The sequence below is a fragment of the Piliocolobus tephrosceles genome, chromosome 5 (assembly GCF_002776525.5).
Source record: "Piliocolobus tephrosceles isolate RC106 chromosome 5, ASM277652v3, whole genome shotgun sequence".
Lineage (NCBI taxonomy): Eukaryota > Metazoa > Chordata > Mammalia > Primates > Cercopithecidae > Piliocolobus > Piliocolobus tephrosceles.
Window position 1 is genome coordinate 131,095,428 of NC_045438.1, and position 22,872 is coordinate 131,118,299.

Here is a 22,872-nt window from a genome sequence, read left to right on the forward strand (position 1 = left end):
GTGAGCCACCGCGCCCGGCCATGATCCACATTTTTTAAAGAGGCCAGACCTTTTTCTTTCTAAAAGCTATGTTTTTATGTAATTGCATGTGAAGTGATTGTATTGGTCTCTTATTATAAAAATTACACACGCTTACTATGAAGAGGCAAACAGCACAAAAGGGTGAAATGTAAAAATTAAATTGTTAATTCTCCTCAGTTCCAGTCTCTAGATAGAACCACTGTTAGATTCTAGTGCGTGCTTCCAAATGTGTATTTTGCATATTTAAGGTTTAAAACAATGATAAAAAACAAAGCATTGTAGTGGTCAAAAGCTCAGACTCTGAGTTTGAATTCAAGATTGGCTACTTTTTTGGGCAAGTTACTTAAACTGTCTGAGCCTCAGTTCCCTGCTTTGTAAAATTGGGCTAATAAAGCATCTCCTTCAGAGATTCTGGGATGGGTTAAACTAGTAAATCCATGTTGAGTGCCTAGAACAGTGCCTTTCACATAGTGTAAGTTCTGTTTGGTAAAACCTGCTTTTCTGCAGTGACCTTTTTGAACTTTTAAAGCACATCTGAACAAATGAAACAATTTCCAAGCAGAGAAAATTGATAGTTTCACCTGGGAGAGTTGTAGCCCCTTATCCCCAGAAGGGCCAGTTAGAGGGGAGAAGCTGGGTCTGGGTTGGGGTGGGACATGGACCCCTGGAGTCAGGCCAACCCCAGCTACCCTTCCCTCCCCATCCACTCACAGCCATGAAGAACGCTACATTCCAGATCACTCCTGACGTGATCAAAGAGAGTGAGAACATCCAGCTGGGCCAGGACCTGAAGCTATCATGCCACGTGGATGCAGTGCCCCAGGAGAAGGTGACCTACCAGTGGTTCAAGAATGGCAAGCCGGCACGCATGTCCAAGCGGCTGCTGGTGACCCGCAATGATCCTGAGCTGCCCGCGGTCACCAGCAGCCTAGAGCTCATTGACCTGCACTTCAGTGACTACGGCACCTACCTGTGCATGGCTTCTTTCCCAGGGGCACCCGTGCCCGACCTCAGCGTCGAGGTCAACATCTCCTCTGAGACAGGTGGGCAACTGGAGGGGCGCTAGGGAAATGTGAGGGGGTGGAGAGGCCCACAGACAGGAGGTAGTGGGGAGGCAGCGGCTTGGGAAAGGGAAGCCAGAGTGAGGAGGCCATCATTTGTTCGTGCCACATGCTTTTACTGAGTCCCTGTTAATATGCGAGGCACTGTGCTAGGCCCTGGGGTAGAGTGGTGGGCAAAACAGGCTCTGCCCTCATAGAGCTTAGGAGAAAAGGCAAACACATTTCAGATAGTCTCACAAATAAATATATCATTGCAAACTGCACACATGAGAGTCTGGAAAGAGTTCCCTGAGGGCAGTGCAGCCTCAAAGGGAGAGACCACACACCCTACAACTGTAGGGTGTGTAGAGGGCTTGGGAGTTGGAATGTCTTAGAGCCAGGGCAGGGGTCCAGAGGTGTTTCCTCCATTTGGCTCATAGGCCTGATGCCTAGGGCATGGAAGTGTCTTAAGGGCCTGGAAAAATAAAATAATTGGCTCCAAAATACAAAGAAACAACTGCACAATTAAAGCCAATAAATGCACAAATGTTTATAGAGTGTATATTATACTAACTAGATCACTGGACCTCAGCTGGCCTTATAGAGCTATTTAAAAATAAGAACTTTATATTTAATGTAGAGCATGGGTACATTTTAATTTGTTTGATGTGATGTGCAATGGGACTCATGGAAGTCTTCAAAAAGACCCTCTGATTGAGCAATGTGTCGGGTTGCATTAAGTTCTGCCATGAATAAAAGAAATCAGCAGTGTTATTAACAGAAATAACCCTAACTAACAGTGGCTTAAACTAGCTAGATGCGTATTTCTTCCTCATGTAACACTTTGCTGATAAGCAGTCAGGGCTAGTATAGGGGCTCTGCTCCACCAAGTCCTCAGGGCCCCAGGCTCCACCTGGCTTGCTCTTCCATCATCCTTAGCATGTGCGGCGTTGCCCATGATGGCAGTTCCAGCTGCAGCCATTATTCTGCATTATTTTCTGCAGGAAGGAGAAGAGGGGTACAGCTTCTTTTAAACACCCTCATTTTCCTTGGTATTCCATGGGCGAGAATTTAGTCGCGTGGCTGTAGCTAACGATAATGCTGGCTGGGAGATGTAGTCTTTATTCTGGGTGGCTGTGAGCCCTGCTGAAAGCCAGGTATCCTATTACTTAAGAATAAAGGGCAAGGATGTTGTAGGACAGACTAGAAGCCTGTGATAACACACTAAGGCAAGAGAAGATGAAGTCTTTAAATAGGCCAGGGCCCGGAGTAGGACAGAAGGACCAAGAATGGATATATTTAGAAATGTTTAAGAGGTGGAATCCCTAGTACTTATTAGTTCTGGGGAACACGGAATATAGACCAGGCTGACTTCAGGTCTCTCTTTGAGTTGGGAGACCCTGAGGTGGAGACCCAGGAGATGGAGAGGATTTGGGAAAGTGAATTCTGCTTTGGAAATCCTGGGGACCAGTGGGAAGTCTGGGATGGGAGAGAGAGAGGCTTGAACCTAGGGGGAGGTAAGCAGGAGCCGGAAGGCAGAGCCCAGGGGGGAGCTCCAACTCCACTCCTACCTCTCTACCGACCACCATCACCCCCGCAGTGCCGCCCACCATCAGTGTGCCCAAGGGTAGGGCCGTGGTGACTGTGCGCGAGGGATCTCCTGCCGAGCTGCAATGCGAGGTGCGGGGCAAGCCGCGGCCGCCCGTGCTCTGGTCCCGTGTGGACAAGGAGGCTGCACTGCTGCCCTCGGGGCTGCCCCTGGAGGAGACTCCGGACGGGAAGCTGCGGCTGGAGCGAGTGAGCCGAGACATGAGCGGGACCTACCGCTGCCAGACGGCCCGCTATAATGGCTTCAACGTGCGCCCCCGTGAGGCCCAGGTGCAGCTGAACGTGCAGTGTGAGTCCACCAAGCCACTCGGACTACCTTCCCAAATTTCCTTCCGGCTCCCAGCCGGCCTGTCCCCTCTTCATCCCCTCACCCACCCCAGTCCAACCAGACCCCACCACCTACTCCTGATACCCCTAACGCTCCTTGACAACCCCGTGCTGTAGAACACGGAGGTCTGTGTTCTTTGCTGCACTTCATCAAGTATCTCCCATCTTCATTTTCAGGGGCCCGGTGAACAAAAAAAATTACCTGATTTTGACAGGTGGAAATGGGATTTTGAAGGAGGAGGAAGGACCCTCAAGGGGAACCACTGTCTGATAACAAGATGATGAAAATTACCATGTGCCAAACACTGTTTTAAGAGTTTCAATGCACTAACTCATTTAAACCCCTGCAGCCCTATAATAGATTCTATTATTCCCCCATTTTTACAAATAGGGAAACCGAGACACGGAGAGGTTGAGTAACTTGCCTAAGGTCTCACAGAGTCAGGGCTGGGATTTGAACCCAGCCCATCTAGCTTCAGAGATTATACGCGAAATCCCTGAGTTATCCTGCATTTCATTGCTTGGGTGGGGGTGGGGCGAGGGGTGCACTTAGGGCGTGACTGGAGGCCGGGTCTGGGAAGCATGGCTGGTGGGAATGGCCAGGAGGGAGTGGGTATCCACAGGTTGGGAGGTACGAGCGTGGCCATTGGCGGGATGTGTTGCGAGTGTGCATCCGCCCTGAGATTTTTCCTGGCGGGGCTCACGGCAGTAGAGGCGAGCGCGTTACCTCCCCACGGGCCGCTCCTCAGACCCCACTCGCTGGGGAGAGGCACCGCTGACCGCTGCTCCCGCCCCCAGTCCCGCCGGAGGTGGAGCCCAGTTCCCAGGACGTGCGCCAGGCGCTGGGCCGGCCCGTGCTCCTGCGCTGTTCGCTGCTGCGAGGCAGCCCCCAGCGCATAGTCTCGGCTGTGTGGCGCTTCAAAGGGCAGCTGCTGCCGCCGCCGCCTGTTGTTCCCGCCGCCGCTGAGGCGCCGGATCATGCGGAGCTGCGCCTCGACGCCGTAACTCGCGACAGCAGCGGCAGCTACGAGTGCAGCGTCTCCAACGACGTGGGTTCGGCTGTCTGCCTCTTCCAGGTCTCCGGTGAGCGTCCAGTGGGTCCCTCCCCACCCACCACGCCCACCAGGGGCCAGGCTCTGCCCCAATCCCAGCCCGGGAGATTCTTTCCCTGGGTGGGCCCCCTGACCCCCTTGAAGCCCACCTACTCCAGGCTTAGCCCGGGCCTTTCCAAGACCTGACCGCGTCAAGGCCAGGCCCCGCCCTGTGCCGCTATATCTCAACCTGGGCCTCCCAGCCCCCACTCCAGGTGCGGGCCACGTCCTTCCACTCACACCCTCTCTTGAGGTTGAGGCCTTCCCCTTCCAAGGCCTGCTTATGCCTATACCTGTCCTAAGCCCCGCCTATTACAGCTCAGTCCGCTTCCTGGGCGTCTGATAACTGCGCCGCTTTCAAACACAGCCTTCCCCGGGCCTAGGCTTCGCCTCTCTACCGACACCCAAACCAGGCCTAGACCCCTTCAAAACCCATCCAAGCCACGTCTAGGCTCCGCCTGCGTAAGGCATAGGCTCCACCCCTTTCAGTTTGGTCCAGTCCCAGCTTTGCTCTTCCGGCCGATCCAGCAGCAGGCAGCATTCCCTCCAGCCCCACTCCCACCAGTGTTAGAGCCCCTCAAGCCCTGGCCACAGCCCCACCTCAGCCCCTCCCCGCTCGTCCTTGACCCCTGAGGCTACAGATGGGGAACCGCTTTGGAGGTCTGAGGTGTAGTTTAGGGGAGAGCAGATGCCTCTCAACAGCTTCTCTGGAACGTTGTTTTGGGGGCACTGGGCCAGACAGCACATGTTTCCTGAGCTGGCACCATAAAGGTGCAGGCCCTTCGGTGCCCAGAAACCCCTCTCAGCCCCAGCTCTTCTAGGCATTCTCAGGTGGGCTGTCAGGGGCTGCAGATGGCCATGGGTGGGTCAGAAAGGGGTGGAGGTGGTGGTGAGGGAGGCCTGGGGGAGCACAGGGGGGCTGCCTGGGTTGCTGATGTCTTCCTCCATGTGGGGAGAGCCGCCTCCCTGCCAGAGCTGGTGGCAGCGCCTCTGGAGCAGAGCCTGGGGATGCCTGTCCCCCATTCCATGGCATACGCAGCTTTCCCAGCAGCCCCCAACTGACTGGGTGGCCCTGCAGCTTCTGTCTGAATCCCTCACTCAGCAGCAGGGGGATAGGACGGCAGGTCACTGGCCCTCTCCCCACCTCCCCACCACCCAGCCCTGCCAGCCAGAGGCCCCTGTGACATTTCCCACCTCCTTCCCTTCTCCCCTGTTCTCCCACACTTTCCCTGTCTCCCCACTCCTCTCTCTGTTCCCCTCCTGTCCCTTATCTTTCTTTCCTCCCAATATCTCTGACCCTTCTTTGTGTCTTTACCCCACTCTCTTTCCCCTGTCTTCCCTCATATCCCTTTTCTGTGTTTTCCTAAATTTCTCTTTACTCTCTTTTTTCTGGGCCTGCCTTTCTCTTCTCACCAATATCACCTCTTGGAATTTCCAATCTCTATCTCCATCTCCCACTTTCCCTCCTATCCCATTCTCATTCTCCCCAATCCCCTCTTCTCCCGACATTCCCCAATCTCACAATATTCCCTTTCTCTTTGTTTCTCCATTCCCTCTCTGTTTTCCACCTCATCCTCTTCTGTTTCCCTTTCCCACACCTCCTTTCTTTGTGTCTCCCCCGCACCCTCCACGGCCCAATGCCCCCCTCCCCATCCTCTTAGCCAAAGCCTACAGCCCGGAGTTTTACTTCGACACCCCCAACCCCACCCGCAGCCACAAGCTGTCCAAGAACTACTCCTACGTGCTGCAGTGGACTCAGAGGGAGCCTGATGCTGTCGACCCTGTGCTCAACTACAGACTCAGCGTCCGCCAGGTGGGCCAAGGGGGAGTGGGGGCCTGGGGGCAGGTGGAGGGTGGGGTGGCTGACCCCGGAAATGCTCATCAAGGCCAGAGGAAGGGTCAGAGGTGGGGCTCAGACACGTTGACCCTTTGAGAGAGTCTCCCTTAGGGAGAAAAGTTTTGGACATAGCAGCAAGAGATTGGACGTTCTAGGGATCTGTCCCTTCTGGACCCAGACTCTAGGCACAGCTATGAGAATTGGGCAGGCAAGGGTCTGCTGGGTTCATAGAGGAGGGAGCCAGCGCTACTCACAGAACATAGAATCTACTCTTGGATCAAGAGCTTAAGAAGGGGTGTGGGAGAGGGAAGGGTCAGTCTCATCCAGGGGGTCTCCACCACGCAAGGCCAGGGTCTCTCTGCTGTTCTCGTGCCCAGTATGATTCCATGTGGTTCTGCTCAGCCCAAGGGGTGACTGGTGGGAGGGTAAGAGTGTGGCTCTGGGGCAGACTGCCTAGGCCAGAACCCAGCTTTGTGTACAGTAGCTACAGCAAGCTACTCTCTTTGGCCTCAGTTTCCTTATCTGTAAAATGGGGGTAATGATAATATTTTGCCTCATGGGATTGTAATTTTGAGGATTAAATGACTTAATAATGGCAGTATACTTAAAACAGTACCCCACACTTATTAATGGTTCAGTGTGTTGCTATCATCATTTTTATTATGAAGACGGCCCTGGGAGGTGGGCACGGAAGGGGTGATTGTCCTGTCTCACAGTTGAAGAAACTGAGGGGCTGACTTCCTAGGCATCTGGGAACTCCCTGTACTTACAGCTGAACCAGCACAATGCGGTGGTCAAGGCCATCCCGGTCCGGCGTGTGGAGAAGGGGCAGCTGCTGGAGTACATCCTGACTGACCTCCGTGTGCCCCACAGCTATGAGGTCCGCCTCACACCCTATACCACCTTCGGGGCTGGTGACATGGCCTCCCGCATCATCCACTACACAGAGCGTAGGTGACAGTGGTGGTGGTAGGAAGGATGGGCCCATCTCATGGCCAGGGACCCCCTCCACCATCCCCATGCAGTTCCTAAGCTTGGGGTTCCCCACCGTGTACTCGCCTACCTTGTCACTGCAGGCCAGACCCGCTGGCCCCCAGTCCTGGCTCTGAGGACCCTGTCCTCTGGTCCCAAGCAGGGTATCCTCTGCAGAGCCCCACACCTCAGTTCTGACTTGGTTTCCCTGCTTGCTTTCTCAGCCATCAACTCTCCGAACCTCTCAGGTGAGACTCCCCAATCTCCCATGACTTCCCCTTCCCTCTAGGGACACAAAGCTCTCCCGGTGAGACAAAGGAGATAGGCCATCCTTGAGACAGTCAGAGAGAAAATGAATTCCCCCTGCGTTTCCATGGGGGTACGGCCGGAGGCTAGAAGGAGAAGCAATGTTGGGCTGGAGATGTTTATATCTGGGATTATTCTGGGGTTTAAAGGCCAGGCAGGTGGGGAGAGGCTCACTGTCCCAAAAGAAAAAAGGAGAAGCTGGGCTCATCTACACCCCCTGTTGCCTGAGTCAGGGGTTCTTAGTCTGTGACCCATGGACCTCCAAGGAATCTATGTATAGAATTCAGGCAGTCTATGAACATGGAAAGGCATACAATTAATTTCTTTTTTTTCTTTTGAGATGGAGTCTCACTCTGTTGTCCAGGCTGGAGTGTAGTGGCACAATCTCGGCTCACTGCAACCTCTGCCTCCCGGGTTCAAGTGATTCTCCTGCCTCAGCCTCCCAAGTAGCTGGGATAACAGGCATGTGCCACCGTGCCCGGCTGATTTTTGTAGTTTTAGTAGAGACGAGATTTCACCATGCTGCCCAGGCTTGTCTTGAACTCCTGACCTCAGGTGACCCACCTGCCTTGGCCTCCCAAAGTGCTAGGATTACAGGCGTGAGCCATCATGCCCGGCCTCAATTATTTCTTTATTTTCCCTATCTTCTAGCAGAAATTTAACATCCCCTTCAATGATGAATGGAGGACCCAAACCACAGTAGTAAAATCAGGACCTGTGACTTTGTCAGCTGTAGAAATCCCGTGTTTTCACCTCACCTTACAGTAGTTCGAGATATCTCTAAATATCATTTATATCCGTTTGTATTTCAAAACTATAGCAGTTACTAGACCTAACACTAGATCTTGTGATTTAATTAGATACTACAGAAACCTACTTATGATTTTATAACAGATTGAAAAATATTTTGACAACTGTATTTCGATATAATTGATTTTCTTTATAATCCTATATATTTCATTTTATGTGTCTAAAATCATTATTCTGAGATTATCCTTAGGCTTCACTAGGTGCTAGAAGGGACTATGGACAAAAAGGGTTAAGAAGTCTTGTTATGGCAACCACTTTGACGTGGGCCCCGTGTCTGGTCTTTTGAAGCCTGGAATGCTGGATGCCTTGCTTGGATGCATGGAGCTGCCTCTGCAGGGTGGTGATGGGGCGAGGCTGGGCCTCAGGGATGGAAGAGGCTGACTCTGTCTCATTCCCCCATAAAATGCAGACAACACCTGCCACTTTGAGGATGAGAAGATCTGTGGCTACACCCAGGACCTGACAGACAACTTTGACTGGACGCGGCAGAATGCCCTCACCCAGAACCCCAAACGCTCCCCCAACACTGGTCCCCCCACTGACATAAGTGGCACCCCTGAGGGTGAGGACCTGGCCTGCTGCCAGAAATGGAGGATTGCTTCAGGGGGTTGTCTAGGCCCAGGGCACCCCAGACTGGGGATGAAGGGAGACAGTACCAGTCTGAGGGAGATACGGTCCTGTCCTCAGGGAGCCCCGGTCTGAGGGGAGACACAGCTCCGTTCTCAGGGAGCCCCAGTCTGAGGGAGATGCAGCTCCATCCTCAGGGAGCCCTGGTCTGAGGGGAGACACAGTCCCGATTTCAGGGATCCCTGGTCTGAGGTGAGTCGCAGCCCCATCCTTAGGGAGCCCCAGTCTGAGGGAGACGCAGCCCTGTCCTGATAGAGGATCAAGAGGAAGAGGAATTGCAGTAGAGCCAAGGACGCATGAGCACTGACCAGACTCCTGCGCTGTGTTGTGTTGTGTTGTGCTGTGAGGCAGGGTGCGTGGGGTAAGGCACCTCAGGTTCAGCCAGTAGAGGCTTAGGCAGAGAGAGAATCAGGTAGGAAGAGGCCCAGGTGTCTCGGGGTCTATTGGCGCATCTCCCCATTCCCCACAGGCTACTACATGTTCATCGAGACATCAAGGCCTCGGGAGCTGGGGGACCGTGCAAGGTTAGTGAGTCCCCTCTACAATGCCAGCGCCAAGTTCTACTGTGTCTCCTTCTTCTACCACATGTACGGGAAGCACATCGGTGAGTTGGGGGACCAGGTAGTCTCCACCAAGTGTATGCTGGAGGATGGGAGGGGAGTGGGGTCCACAGGAGGCCATGGACTGGCCCATGTGAGGCCTGAGCTTCCCCACTTGGCTAAATGAGAGGTTCTTGGAGGGGTCTGCACAGAGAATTAGCCAGAGGAGAAGTTGAAAACCAGCTTGTCCGAGGTTTTGAGATGATCAAGGAGTCCTGAGCCTGCAGATAGAAAAGACTCCAGCAGGGGACGGACATGGTGGCTCACACCTGTAATCCCAGCCCTTTGGGAGGCCAAGGCAGGTGGATCACCTGAGGTCAGGAGTTCAAGACAAGCCTGGCCAACATGGTGAAACCCCATCTCTACTGAAAATACAAAATTAGCGGGGTGTGGTGGCAGGTGCCTGTAATCCCAGCTACCTGGGAGGCTGAGGCAGGAGAATCGCTTGAACCCGGGAGGTGGAGGTTGCAGTGAGCTGAGATTGCACCACTGCACTCCAGCCTGGGCAGCAAGAGCAAAGCTCCATCTCAAAAAAAAATAAAAGACTCCAGCAGGATGAGATAGAAGTGGAGGGGATGGAGAAGACAACTAAGAGGATGCAAATATGGAGTGCCTGCCAGGTGATGTCCTGGGTGTGCCGAATCCCTGGTTGCATTAGCCCTTACAGCCACCAGATGAGGGAAGTGTTACCATCCAACTCAGAGACGTCAAGCATTTGCCCAAGACCACACAGTAAGTCTCACGGTTAGGGCTTGGAGATTCTCCAAGCCCTTACCGTGAGATCGGAAGGGTGCTGCTTTGTGGGCAGTGAGAGGAAGTCCTGCTTCCCAAGTGTGGGAGTGAACATAAGGAGTACCCTTTGGCAGGCAATGGTACTGGTAGGAGTGTCACGTAACCAGTGAACTCATCTGTCAGCATCACTTCCAGAGCTCCTGCTCAGTGCCGGGTATCAGGTGCTTGTGAATGAGGTAGACAAGTTCCCCATCCTCTTGGCATTTACAGGCAAGTGGGAGAGACAGGTATTAAATAACCCATGCTACCAGCAAGGAGTTAGTGACCCCTGCAGCAGTGGAAAGACCGAGACTGGTAGTAACACGGAGACCTGACTGACTCCACGGCATGGTCATGGGAGACTCTGCTGAGGACATGATGATTTTTTAAAAATTGTTTTTGTTTGTTTACTTATTTATAGGAAAGGTAATACATTTCACAAAGGCCAAAAGGTACAAAAGGGCACATAATGCAATTGCCCTCCCATCCCAGTCCATCTGCCAAAGGTGATCAATAGACTAGATTTTAGGGCAAATTTTCAGAGATACTTTATCCAATAGAAACCATTACATATGGCCGGGCAAGGTGGCTCACACCTGTAATTCCAGCACTTTGGGAGGCCGAGGCAGGCGGGACACCTGGGGTCAGGAGTTCGAGATCAGCCTGGCTAACATGGCAAAACCTCATCTCTACTAAAAATACAAAAATTAGCCAGGCATGATGGCAGGTGCCTGTAAGGAGGCTGAGGTAGGGAGGATTGCTTGAACCCAGGAGGTGGAGATTGCAGTGAGCCAAGATTGCACCACTACACTCCAGTCTGAGCGACAGAGTGAGACTCCATCTCAAAAAAAAAAAGAAAAAAGAAACCAGTACATACACATATATATTATATATATATTTCTATTTCCTCCCATTTTACACATACTGTCCTATACTTGCTCTTTTCCTCTGAATTGTACATCATCTTGGTGATCATTCCTTGTCAGTCCGCAGAAAGCATCTTCATTGTTTGCCTCAGATGTAATGGTAGAGGGAGTGACTTTAAGCAAATGTAGATCTAAAGGCTCATCATGGAGAAGTTTCCACAGCTAGGGTGATGGATCAAGCTGAACTGATGAACAAGAATGGAGTGGGGTAGAAGGTTCTGCCTCCACCGGGGCCCCCAAACCATTTGCACAGATCTTTTTCCCATGGCTTGGTCTGGACTTCATAAGAAGCTTCTTCTTGGGTAGGTGAGGGTGGCTGACCAGGACTCCACCACCCTGCCCAGTCCTCTCATTTCCATTTGGCTTCCCCAGGTAGGACAACCAGTTCATTTGGGTTTACCCCATCTTTCCCAGTTTTAGCACTGGGTATGATTTATGTGGTGAATAAAGCTAGCTCTTAAAACTCAGGATTTCTCTAATACTGATGCTTAGGACAAAGCTCAAAAAAGAACAAAAGAATGAGTGAGTTTAAAGAAAGATATTAGCACATGTGTTACATAACTTGGTCAAATTAGCGAGAGGGGAGATTGTGGAGGCATTAGCCTGGGGGTGCTCGGCCCATTTACCCACAGCCATAGGGACCTGGAATTCTGGGGTAACTGAGGGTGCTGGAGGAGAAGGAGACCAGAACTTGGCTAAGAGTGCCCAGGCAACACCAATGCCCCCTCCCTGTCCCTTCCAGCTCAGCTCCAGCCCCCAATGATATGAAATATCCGGCTCTGAGGGAAGGGGGATCAATCTTAGATGGTGCCCGTTGGCTGGCACTTCCCACAGACAAAGCTGTACCATCTGTGACACCAGATAGACAGACCCCCTGGTGGGAGAGAGCCACCAAATGTTACCTGCCTGGTATGAAAGGAGTTGGCTTGGACCAAGGAGAGCCAGCAAGACACAAGGTCTGGGGACAGCTGGTGCCCAGAGCTGCCAGGCAGAGTGGGAGGGGACGAGGGACGAGGAACTAGGATAGCAAGAAACACCCCCTCCTCCATGGCAAAGCCAAGCAGAGGAGCACATGGAAGGTTCCAGGCATATGGAGGTGCCCTCACCAGCAGGGGATGGGCCCTTGCGAGGCTGTGCCAGCACCCAGTAGAACAGGAGGCACTCACCCTGGCTTCCACAGGGCCCAAGCCCCAGTGTCTTCCAGGATCCTCACCAGCCCCAAAGAAGTGACTTTCTCTTCTCCCTCCTGGAGATATGCCCGCTGTCCCCATCCCTCTGGGATCTAGCCTCAGTTCCCATACCATTTCTTCCTCCTCTACTACCCTGCCCCAAGGACCCTGATGCAGGAGCCTGCTTTTTCACCGTCCCCTTCCCTTAGCACCCATCAGCTCCAGTGTACCCCCTGCTCAGGGGCTTCCTGACATCCCTTTACAGAGGACATCCAGGGCCCAAGACCCCCAACCTTCTGTTTGAAAAGGGCCTGCTCAGGCTCAGTGGCTCATGCCTGTAATCCCAGTGCTTTTGGAGGCCAGGAGTTCTAGACCAGCCTGGGCAACATAGCGAGACCCCCATCTCTACTAAAAAACTTTAAAAATTAGCCGGGTGTGGTGGTGCATGCCTACAGTCCTAGCTACTTGGGAGGCTGAGGTGGGAGGATTATTGAGCCCAGAAGTTTGAGGTTGCAGGGAGCCATGATTGTACCACCAAGACCCTGTCCCCACCCCCCACCCCCCCCCAAAAAAGAATAAGCTTTGCTCAATACGCTCCTCCATATCTGTCTTGCCACATCTAAAACCAAACAGAGCTGTATGCTGGTGCCTGGATAGACTCCAGTTTTCCAGCCTCTGGGCTTTTGCTCAGCCTGTTCCCTCTGCTTAACATGCCTTCTTACCACATTCCCCTGGCCAAATTCTTCCCATTCCTCAAGGCCTGTCGAAAACACCACCTCCTCCAGAAGTCTTCCTAGGTTTGAGCTGGGAGCCCTCTATCCTTCCTGCAAACTCTGAGTCCTTAATGTACAGCTCCCCAGGCCCAGATCACTCTCTGCTCTGTGGTATGGTAGTCCCTGGGATTCACATCTTCTCTTCCCTATTTGACTCCTTGCAGGAAGGTCTGTGTCAAAATTCCTATAAGTTCCCAATAGTTAAATTCTAAATGAAGAATTTTCCATAACTCTCATCAAGGACTTTCATAGAATCACAGAGTTGGAAGGACCTCAGCGTTCATGAAGACCAAATCCTATCAATCATTCATTTATCCATCCATCTATTCATTCACTTAACTAATTGAGCACCATTATATGCTAGGCAGTGTTCTAGGACACTAGGACAAGACAAAGACCCCTGCTCTTGTAGAGCTTACAGTCTACTGGTGCCAAGCCTTATAAAGAAAAGAATGCAGAAAAAAGAATAGAGAGCTATTTTACATGGGATGGTCAGGGACTTCCTTGAGGGAGGGAAGAATGTTCCAGGCTGGGGCAACATCACAAGCGAAGGCCCTAAGGCAGGAACTGGCCTCAAGTATTGAAAGAAAAGCAAGGATACCAGTTTGCTGTACCCAAGTGGGAGCCAGGAATGAGTGGCGGCAAATGAGATCAGAGAAGCTGACAGTGTCCAGATCAGGTGTGGAAGTCCAGGAAAGGATGGCGATGGGAAGCCTCAAAGGGGACTGAGCAGGGGGTAACGTGACTGGAGACAGGGGTCCCCTCCACAGCACCCCTGCTGGATAGTCCTGTCCAAGGACAGGATGCTCCCCCAAGACAGCCCACTCTTTTGCTGGGCAGATCTGATACATCCAGGGTCTTCCTTAGATGGAGTTCAAATCTGCCTCCTGCAAGCTGTCACTTGCTGGTGTTTACTCTTCCCCATGGGGAATGCAGAGCATGGACGATCACATAGACTGTCCCTTCTGGCCTTCTCTCTCCCAGGGCCTTACTGGACCCAACATACTCCTCTTGCCAACTGGATATTAAACATTTCAAAACCCCTTCATCTACCTCCACAAGTCATGTACTGCCAACAGGGACACACTGTTTTCTTTGGAAATCCTGCTGTGTGCCCAGACAGAGGTCCCAGCGCCCTGGGACAGCTCCCTTGTCTAGAGGGGAAGGGTATGGTGTGTGTGTGTGGGTGGGGAGATTAGCTGATTAGCAGGGCAGGACAGAAGGACAGAAATGAAAGAAAATTTGCAAGTCATCCTGATGAACTGAAATCCTGCTGAAGTCTTGTTTCCCACATTGAGGGTGTCCCTGCAGGAATGGGACATTGCACCCAGCTGGCCATGGGGAGGAGGTCCTGTCGACAGGGACAGGGCTGCAGGATGTGGTGGGAGAAGAGGGCTTGGTAAATGGGGAAAGGTGAGGATGCCCTGGCCAGATCTCACTGCCGAATGTCTTCACACCCACCACAGGCTCCCTCAACCTCCTGGTGCGATCCCGGAACAAAGGGGTTCTGGACACGCATGCCTGGTCCCTCAGTGGCAATAAGGGCAATGTGTGGCAGCAGGCCCACGTGCCCATCAGCCCCAGTGGGCCCTTCCAGGTGAGTCCGCAGGGCCCAGAGGACCCTCCCCAGCTTCGGTGGCTGCTGTGACCAGGAAGCACTTAGGAAACCTTGTCCTTCTTCCTGGGGGCTAAGGATGGAAAGAGTCAGGCCAGGGGGAACTTCCCGGTAGATGAAGGGGAAAGGTGGGGTTGGGGGAGCGCTCTGGTCCCCAGCAGAACCTCTTCAACCCTTGCTCCCTGCTTTCTGACCCCACCCCAGATTATTTTTGAGGGGGTTCGAGGCTCAGGCTACCTGGGGGATATTGCCATAGATGACGTCACACTGAAGAAGGGGGAGTGTCCCCGGAAGCAGATGGATCCCAATAAAGGTGCAAGATGGGAAGGAGGTGGGGGAGCTGAATCTGGAGGGAGCTGTGTGTGGCGGGGGTTCCTGTCTGTTGGGGGAGGGTGTTTGCGTCTGAATAGGGGTTCAGAACGTCTGAGTGATGGGAATCATGTGGCTCTGACTGTGTGAAGGTGTGCCCCACCGTCACTCAGGCTTGGTGCATGTGTAAACAATGAGAAGCCCAGCCCCCACCCTCACGGTGAGCCTACTGACCTGTTGATGGTATCAGAGCGCCTCCTGTGCCTGTGTCTGAATACATCTGTGCATACCTCTGGCTCCAGAGGTGAACGTGTGCCTTCCAGGGCCAGAGGTTTCCAATACTATCAGCTCCCACTTACTGAGCAATTACTGTGTACCAGGCAAGGCACACAAACGTGTATATGCACGTTTCACTTACCTCACAACAGTTAATCCTCACAACAGTCGTTTGGGGTAGCACACACCGTTGGACCCATTTTACAGGTGAGGAAACTGAGGCCCACTGAGGTTAAGTAAATTGTTCCGAGTCTTAGTGAACCTGAAGCCTGGCAGGCTGAGCTAACCCCCACTCCACCCCACGCCATCTCATGTCTGTGCCGTGAGTTTGTCTGTGTGCACTGAGGCCAGTGCACACCCTCAGGCCCTCCAAAGAGGTGGGCAGAGTAACAGTGCCCTGATGCTGCCGACCTGCCTGCCACTTCCTGCCCCTGCCAGAGCTGACCAGAGCCCTGGCCTGTCTCCTCTTTCTTTCCTGTTGCAGTGGTGGTGATGCCGGGCAGTGGAGCTCCCTGCCAGTCCAGCCCACAGCTGTGGGGGCCCATGGCCATCTTCCTCTTGGCGTTGCAGAGATGATGAGAGCTGTATGGGCCCCCCCGCAACTTTGCCCCCGGCACACCAAAGTGTCCACATTGTACCAAAGACTGACCCCTGCCAGCTGGGGTGCCCAGGGGCAGGGCCGGCCTGCCAGGGAGGGGGCCTGCATTGGCTGCGAGGATAAGCAGAGGACAAGGACAGAGGCCAGGCACTGAGGCCCTGCAGACAGCTGTTCCACATGCACACACGCACACACTCATGCTCTCACACACAGATATATTAAAGCACAAGTTTCTATCCGACCTGCCAGCACCTTCTTTACTGCAAAGACAGGGGACTTGCCTGAATGGCATCTGCCAACCCAGGGACCTTGGCGCAACATAGGCCTTGTCCTTGCTGCACTCGTGGTGTGCTTCTGACTTTCCCCTGTCCCCTAACTCAAGGCCGAACTCCAGCCTGGTGGCTTTGCCAGAAGGGAGCCAGAAGTGGGGCAGACATGGAGCCCCTCCCTTGGTCAGACTCTGGGACTCCTGAGATGGGAGAGACAGGGATCAGAGGCGGAACAGGTGGGACTTTGCAAGCTCTGTGAACGTCCCACGTCCAGGGGACAACCAGCAAGGTAGGGCACCTGCTGCACACAACTCTGTCCAGAGTGAGCACTGGATGGTGGAGACCACAGGTCACCCCAGATCCCCTGACCTATTTCTGGGACACCATATTTCCCTCCTCAGTGTACGCCCTTTGAAGGGACCCAGCACAGGGTCTTGGGCCTGGGCAGTCTGAAGACTGACACCTTCCCCACTCCACCCCACAAGCAGTGGGACTCCTGAGAACGCGGTTCCCTCCTAGCCTCAGCCGCCAGCTGGGTCTCAGAGGAGCTGGGGGAGTGGTGGCCAGCCCGTTTTCTGGGGTGAAGCTTGACTTTGAGAAAGGCAGAAGGGAAGTCCTGCTTCTGGGATTTGGTGCCCCCATATCAGACAGTGAATTTGAAGTGGAGAGAGGCCTTCCTTTCTTATCTACTTGCAACGAAAGGGTGCCCTGGGTAGGAGGGTGTTTGCAGGGCAAAACACCAAAAAGCACTGTCTAGTCAAAAGTTCCCTTCTCCACCCAGGGGCAGTGAAGGAGGAGGGGATTATAGAGCTGGGATTGGTGGAGGGAGCAGGTGCCAGTCCCCTCACTCTCTGGGAGCTGTGAAAGGGCTCCCTGTCCTTGGGTCCTGGGTTAGGCACCTGAGATTGACATGATGTGATCTAGATCTTTCCTCCTTGACATCACCCCTGAGCCCCCACCCAACCGTCCATGGGAGAGAGAAGGCCCAGCCCCTTCTAGAATGAGTCTTTACGTATGTGTGCGTATGTGTGTATGTGTGTGTGCCCGTCTGTGTCTAGGTACCACCGTGGGTACCTCGTTGAGCAGGAGTGTGTGCAATCACACATACTTGCCTGTGAGACTGGATGGAGACCCATTCGTTTCTGTGAGTGTCCGTGTACGTCAGTGTGTGTGCCCATCTTCCTGAGTGACGTGTTTGCTTGTAGGGTGCTGGCTGAATAGATTCTGTCCAGCCCTGTTCTGTAGTCTCAAGCTGCCTGCGATGGCCTGAAATTCCACCTTTCATCCCCTATGAATGACAAAGAACTTACAGATGACCTTATTGAATGCAAGCACCTTTGGTGAGGAGCGTCACAGGGCTCCTCCTGGAGCATTTGGTGGGGACAGCTGCAGAGAAGAGGCCTGGAACTCGGGCAGCACTGCAGCGCCAGGCGGCAGGCGGGGAACCGAGGCAAAGGCTGCCCATCTCCTCCCCCTGCCAGGCCTGTGTGATCATTATCACCAACAGCTGGTGGGTGGCCGGGCCAGGATATAGCGGGGCCTTCTGATGCCTGATCAGCATGGCTGCCTTCCTGGCCCAGTCAAGGCCTCCGTCCAAAATGAGTCGCTCCAGGTTCTCAGCATACACTTCCATCACGTCTGTCGGGTATTGTTCCTTAATTGTCCCATCTGTGCAGAGTCTGTTGCCCCAACTAGACTGTGAGCTCCTCCTCAGAGCCTTCCAAGTCCTCCCTCCACCTCCACCACCTCCCGCTTGTGCCCAGCACAAGTGGGCCAGGTGTGGAAACCACTCCATTGCCCAGTGGAATGGATTCTGTAATGAGTGGTTCCTGGCCTCGCCTGCGGAATAGAATCACCAGAGTCCTTTAAAAAGCATTGCTGCTTGGGTCCCACCTCAGAGGCTCTGATTTCATTGGGCTGGAGCACAGTCGGACATCAGGAATGTTGAAAAGCTCCTCAGGTTCTCCTGACAGCAGGAACCACTGGCCTGGCACCTCCTGGGTGCTTCCTCTGTGCCCTCGCTGGGGTAGGCATTGGAGCACCAGAGATGAATAGCCCCAAGTGCTTCCTCTTTGGGGTTCCTAAGGCACCCTGTGCCTGCTTTCCTCTGAGGACCTTCCAATCCATCTGGCCCGCAACCCTGGCTACCCCAACAGGGGGACTTGTCTCCCTTGTTCCCCTCAGGATCCATACACCTGCCACAGTAAAGGTGCTCAGTACATGTTGGCTGGGCTGAACTGCATACATGTGGCCCCCAGATTCCTGGTCTTTATGGGTGGAGGGCACAAGGTGGGGGGCGCGGGGGGATGCTGCTGGAGGTCTCAGTGGGTGCAGACAGCCCTGCCTGGAGGATGGCTTGACCCGGGGTTGACAGAGTGTCTGCTGAAACGCTGAGGTCCCACGTGTGAATGGGTGAGGCTGATGTGTATGTGTGTGCCAGCAGGTGGGTGGGGGATGTGGGTGTCAGTGTATGCCAGCGGGCACTGTGAGTGTCTAGGCACGTGCTGGTCTGTGTGTGTGTGCGTGTTCCTCAGCAGAAATGAGTGGCTTTGTGTATCACCAGGTGACTTGTCAGTGTCTGTGTGTGCCTGTGAGCCAGCATCTCTGTATCAGTGTTGCTCATGCTGTGTGTCTTTGTGTGCCACGGTGTGTCAGTGTCTGTGTGTTGATGGGTGGCCCATGAGTGACCCCCGCCAGGGGAGACAAGGCTGGCTGGATCCAGCACATCTCCCCAGTGGCAGCCTCGCCCTCTGGGTCAGGGTGACTGAGGCATTTTGTGGCCTTAAAATGGGGTGTTAGCCCTCAGGGTGCTGGGGCCCTTCCATCCCTTGTCCCCTTCATGTTGGTGAAAAGGACTCCGGGGGCAGGTGCTGTAGAGCAGCTTATGGAAGTCTCAGCTTGGCTATCCTGCCCTTGGGACCACAGACGGACTCCTAGGGTGCTGAGTGAAGCCTGAAGACCAAGCCCCCTCCTCCTGGAATGCTCCTTCCACCCCTGCCTCTTGGAGATGGGCCTGACACCTCTTTCCCATTCATTCTCCTTTTCCCTGTGCTCTGGGAAAGCCCCCTGGCTCAGGCTGTCAGAGTGAGGATGGACCTCAAAAGTTTGAACCCCTCGTGCAGATGAAGAAGCTGAATTCCAGAGTGGGGAAGGGGAGTGGCCCAAGATCACACAGCTAGTTTGAGTAGAGCCAGTCTTGGGAGAGCCAGGCACTACAGCCCTGGGGGTGTCACACCGCTTATCACTGCCCCTGAGGTCTCCTGCCAAACAACTGCAGGGAGTTTGGCTAACAGTCCTGTCTCCAGGGTGCCGGTGGGGATGTTATAGATGTTGCTGGGATCCCACCCTGGGAGAGGTGCTATCTCCCGGCTCTAAATTCGGGCCTCTCATCCCAGGCTGCAGACCCTTCTGCCCCATGGCAGGCCTGGGTGCCACACAGAGGTGGCCACCCTCCCACCAGTGTCTGCAGCTGCCGCCCCTCTCCCAGGCCCCCAGAGAGAAAAGACCCTGTTTCTCCACCTCTCCCCTGTGATTTCACAAGAGCTCAGGCTAGGAGTACAGGTCAGCATGTCCTCATGTGCTCATCCTCTTCACTTCCCCAAAGACCAGGAGGGTCGCGGGTGGGGCGTGCAGAATCTTTGTGTTTTTTCTCGCTGGGCAGCTCGAGGGACTGGGGAGTATTCCCAGGGTTTTTCCTCTGCTCTGGAGAGTCCCTGCAGAGCCACTGACTGAGGCTGGGTTCAGGGTTCAGGGGAGTCCTCTATGCTTCCAAAGGCCGGGAAGCACCTGCCTCTCTATCGAGTCAGTGCTGTGCGTGTGTGTCTGAGAACGTGGTGTGTGATGTGTGGAGTGTGCGTGTGTGTGTGTGTTGGGGCAGAAGGACCACTCTTTCCTGGGGAGCCCTTGACCCTTATAACTAGAAGGGACATTAGGGAGCATCTAATCTGGTGCCCCCGTTGTACAGGTGAGGTCCAGAGGGATAGCATCTGCCCACCCCACCCCTTGCCCTCTCGTTGCCTGCACTCATTTCCCAGGGACCCTCCCAGGATAGGAATGACCTCCTTCCTAGCCCCCTCCCACCCTCCTCCCAGCCACCCACATCATCACCATCTCAGCCCAACTCTGGTGGTCCTCTAGGCCCCAGTGGTCTCCATGCATCCTTCCTGCCCCAGAGTAGCCAGCTCACCAAGGCCTTTATCCCCAGCCCAGGAGAAGGGGCAGGGAGGGAAGGGGCTGCTCCGGCCCTGAGGCCTCAAAGACTTGGGAGAAAAGCCAAAACTCCTCATGCCCAGGCCCACGTGTCTGACCACCCCAGCCCACCCCACCACCAAGGTAAAAGCACAACAGGAGACCCCCTTATTAATGGGTGAAATGTATTGGGGTTTTTTTAGTCACATGACCCCGTCCTCACCCCTTTGCCTTGCTGTCTGTCTCCACCCCAGCCTCTGTTCCCCATTTGCCTCTTTCACCTCCAAGCCCCAAAATGTAACCTCTAGTTGCGGACGCGGTTGTTCTATCAATAAAGCTGCAGTGTTCTAGCGCTCAGCGTCAGCCGTGTGTGTTGGCTGGGCAGAGTGGGCCAGGGTGGGGGCCGGGGCACTGGAGGGCTCCTCTCAGCTCCCTGGGGGCGGCCTTTCTTCTCTTTGGCACCTTTCGACAGGGATCCTGCTCTGTGGCCTGGACAGTGAGGACCTGCATCCTGGTCTGCTCCCAACGAACTTGTGTCCTTGTTCGTTTGCTCATTCAGAAAATACCAGCCAAACACTGCCTTTGTGGAAGCCCCTGTGTAATGGGAGAGATGGACAGTAAGCTAATAATAACACCAAGACGTATATAATGATGTGTACAGTGAGGGCTGGGAAGGGAAATTGGTGCTATGAAAGAAGGTAAGAGGAGGGTTCTTACTTGGGTTGGGGCTTCAGGGAAGACTTCTCGAAGAGACATTTAGGAGAGACAGAATGATTGGAGTTAGCCTGTTGGGGCTGGGAGAGGCTTCTGAGCAGAGGGAACAGAATATGCAAAGGCCAACAGGGCCCAAAAACTTAGAAGGCTCAAGGAAGGGGAGTAAGAGCAAAGGAGGAGGAATAAGTTTGGTATGGTGGTTGAAATGCCCTTTTCCCTTCTCGGCACCCAACCCTACCATCCCTCCTACACGCTCGGAGTCCCTTCCCTCTTAATCTCTATTCTGGCCCTATAGACCCCACCCTGCAACCTACTTGGGGCTGCCTCCCTTATTCACCACCAGCTAGCTGCATCCTTGCCCTAAAATCAAGTTATGCCAACCTTTCCCTTTACCCCAGACCTCTCAGAATTCTAGAATTTCAGAGCTGGGAGGTCCTTAAAGGTCACTTATTTCAACCATCTACTCCTATATTATAGGAGAGATGGGCTTGCCAAGGTCATGGGGATAGGCAGTGATGAGCATTTGCAAGGTGCCCCAAGTCAAGGGTGTGGGTGTCATGATGTGAACTACATCATATCAGGTGAATGATGGGAAGAGTCTTTCAGGTTACAGTGATTCGGGTAGTTGGGTAGTTTCACTTCCATGTTCCAGATGGGGAAACTGAGGCTCAGATGACAAGACCAAGGGCTCCCTCTCCCTACCACCTAAGTTTTATTGGCCCTCATGTTGGGTAACTTCTTGTTGCCACACCTGGCCTTTCTCTTCTAATAGAAGAGAAAGGGACTAAGGGACTCACCACCGCTGTAAGTTGGCTCATTGAGCACAGGAAGAGAAATCTGGTCAGGCTCACTCAAGTGCAGGAGCATTATTGTGAGGACAAACACAGTGAGGGGGGTGAGCACTCAGAAATCCAAACAGGAGTTGCAACAGGGATGGTTTTCCTGAACCAGATGGGCATTTTGGATTCAAGGTAGCTCTAGGATCATCGTCTACAGAAACTGCTGGTGCCTCACCTGTGGTAGAATAAAGATGGCTGCAAATCCCTTGTTATCCTTTCTGTAGAGAGGCAGCGTCTAATTCCCGTCCTGTTGAATCTGGGTTGCTCTTAGTGCCTTGTTTGTGCGATAGAATGTGACATACTGAGTTGAAGATGCCTTGGAGCTTCAGCTCAGGCCTCTTGGAACGTTCTCTCTGGAAGCCCTGAACTGCCACATAGGATGTCCTCTGAGTTGCTCTGAGACCACCATGCTGGAGGGGCTCCGGCTGACCATCCCAGCTGAGTTCAGCCTTCCAGTCATCTCCACCAAAGCACCAGAAGATATGGGAGTGCAACCGCCTCAGACCTTCTAGACCAGCCCAACTGCCACCTGAATTGCTCAGCCAAGCTCTGTCCAAATTCCTGACCCATCGTCATGAGATATAATAAAATAGTTGTTTTAAGCCCCTGCGGTTGGGAGTAGTTTGTGACAACAGCAATAGATGACCACCCTGGCATGACTCAGTCACTCCCCAGCATCTGCTGCTTTTGGTCCACGCAGTTCCTCTCCTGAGTCATGGTGTCTGCTTCCTCATAACTTCAGCTTTCCAGGCATCATGACCTCTCCAACTCAACTCTCCTTCATGGCCTTCCGGTGGCAGCTGCCAGCATTCACTGACTCAGCTGCTCAGGATAACGGGCTGATTGGATGGGCCCCCATTTCAGGTCCAGCCACACATACATCATTGGGCAACCTGTGGGTTGGCTGCCCTTGAGTCAGATGCCACCCTGATCCAACCAGCTGGGCTGGAGGAAGGGGTCACGGACATGAAACTAGGTTTCCTGGGGGCTGCCATTTCTAGGCAGCTTGTGGGTGGACCCACTTAGGAGGGGCAGGAAGCTGGCAGGCACCGAAAACGCACCTCCTTGCATCTTCCCTCTTTCTCCCCTCCTCTAGTGGCCATTCATTCCCAGGGGCACAGTAATGCAGTGTATGTCCCATGAAAGTCCTCCAAGTGACCCTGTCCAAGGGCAGGTCCCATTGCAAA

At 53.7% G+C, this 22,872-nt stretch overlaps 1 protein-coding gene across 1 annotated transcript in view; it reads left to right on the forward strand.

The window, feature by feature from the left end:
• Positions 1-20,484, forward strand: part of MDGA1 (MAM domain containing glycosylphosphatidylinositol anchor 1) — a 64,229-nt gene extending 43,745 nt beyond the window's left edge. The window contains exons 7-17 of the mRNA XM_023213041.1: positions 735-1,064; positions 2,662-2,958; positions 3,795-4,079; positions 5,749-5,900; positions 6,697-6,874; positions 7,121-7,144; positions 8,422-8,574; positions 9,109-9,243; positions 14,344-14,474; positions 14,697-14,805; positions 15,562-20,484. Coding sequence (XP_023068809.1) covers positions 735-1,064; positions 2,662-2,958; positions 3,795-4,079; positions 5,749-5,900; positions 6,697-6,874; positions 7,121-7,144; positions 8,422-8,574; positions 9,109-9,243; positions 14,344-14,474; positions 14,697-14,805; positions 15,562-15,653 — 1,886 coding nt within the window. The 3' untranslated portion in view covers positions 15,654-20,484. The remainder of the gene's footprint in view (positions 1-734; positions 1,065-2,661; positions 2,959-3,794; positions 4,080-5,748; positions 5,901-6,696; positions 6,875-7,120; positions 7,145-8,421; positions 8,575-9,108; positions 9,244-14,343; positions 14,475-14,696; positions 14,806-15,561) is intronic.
• Positions 20,485-22,872: the final 2,388 nt, after the last annotated feature.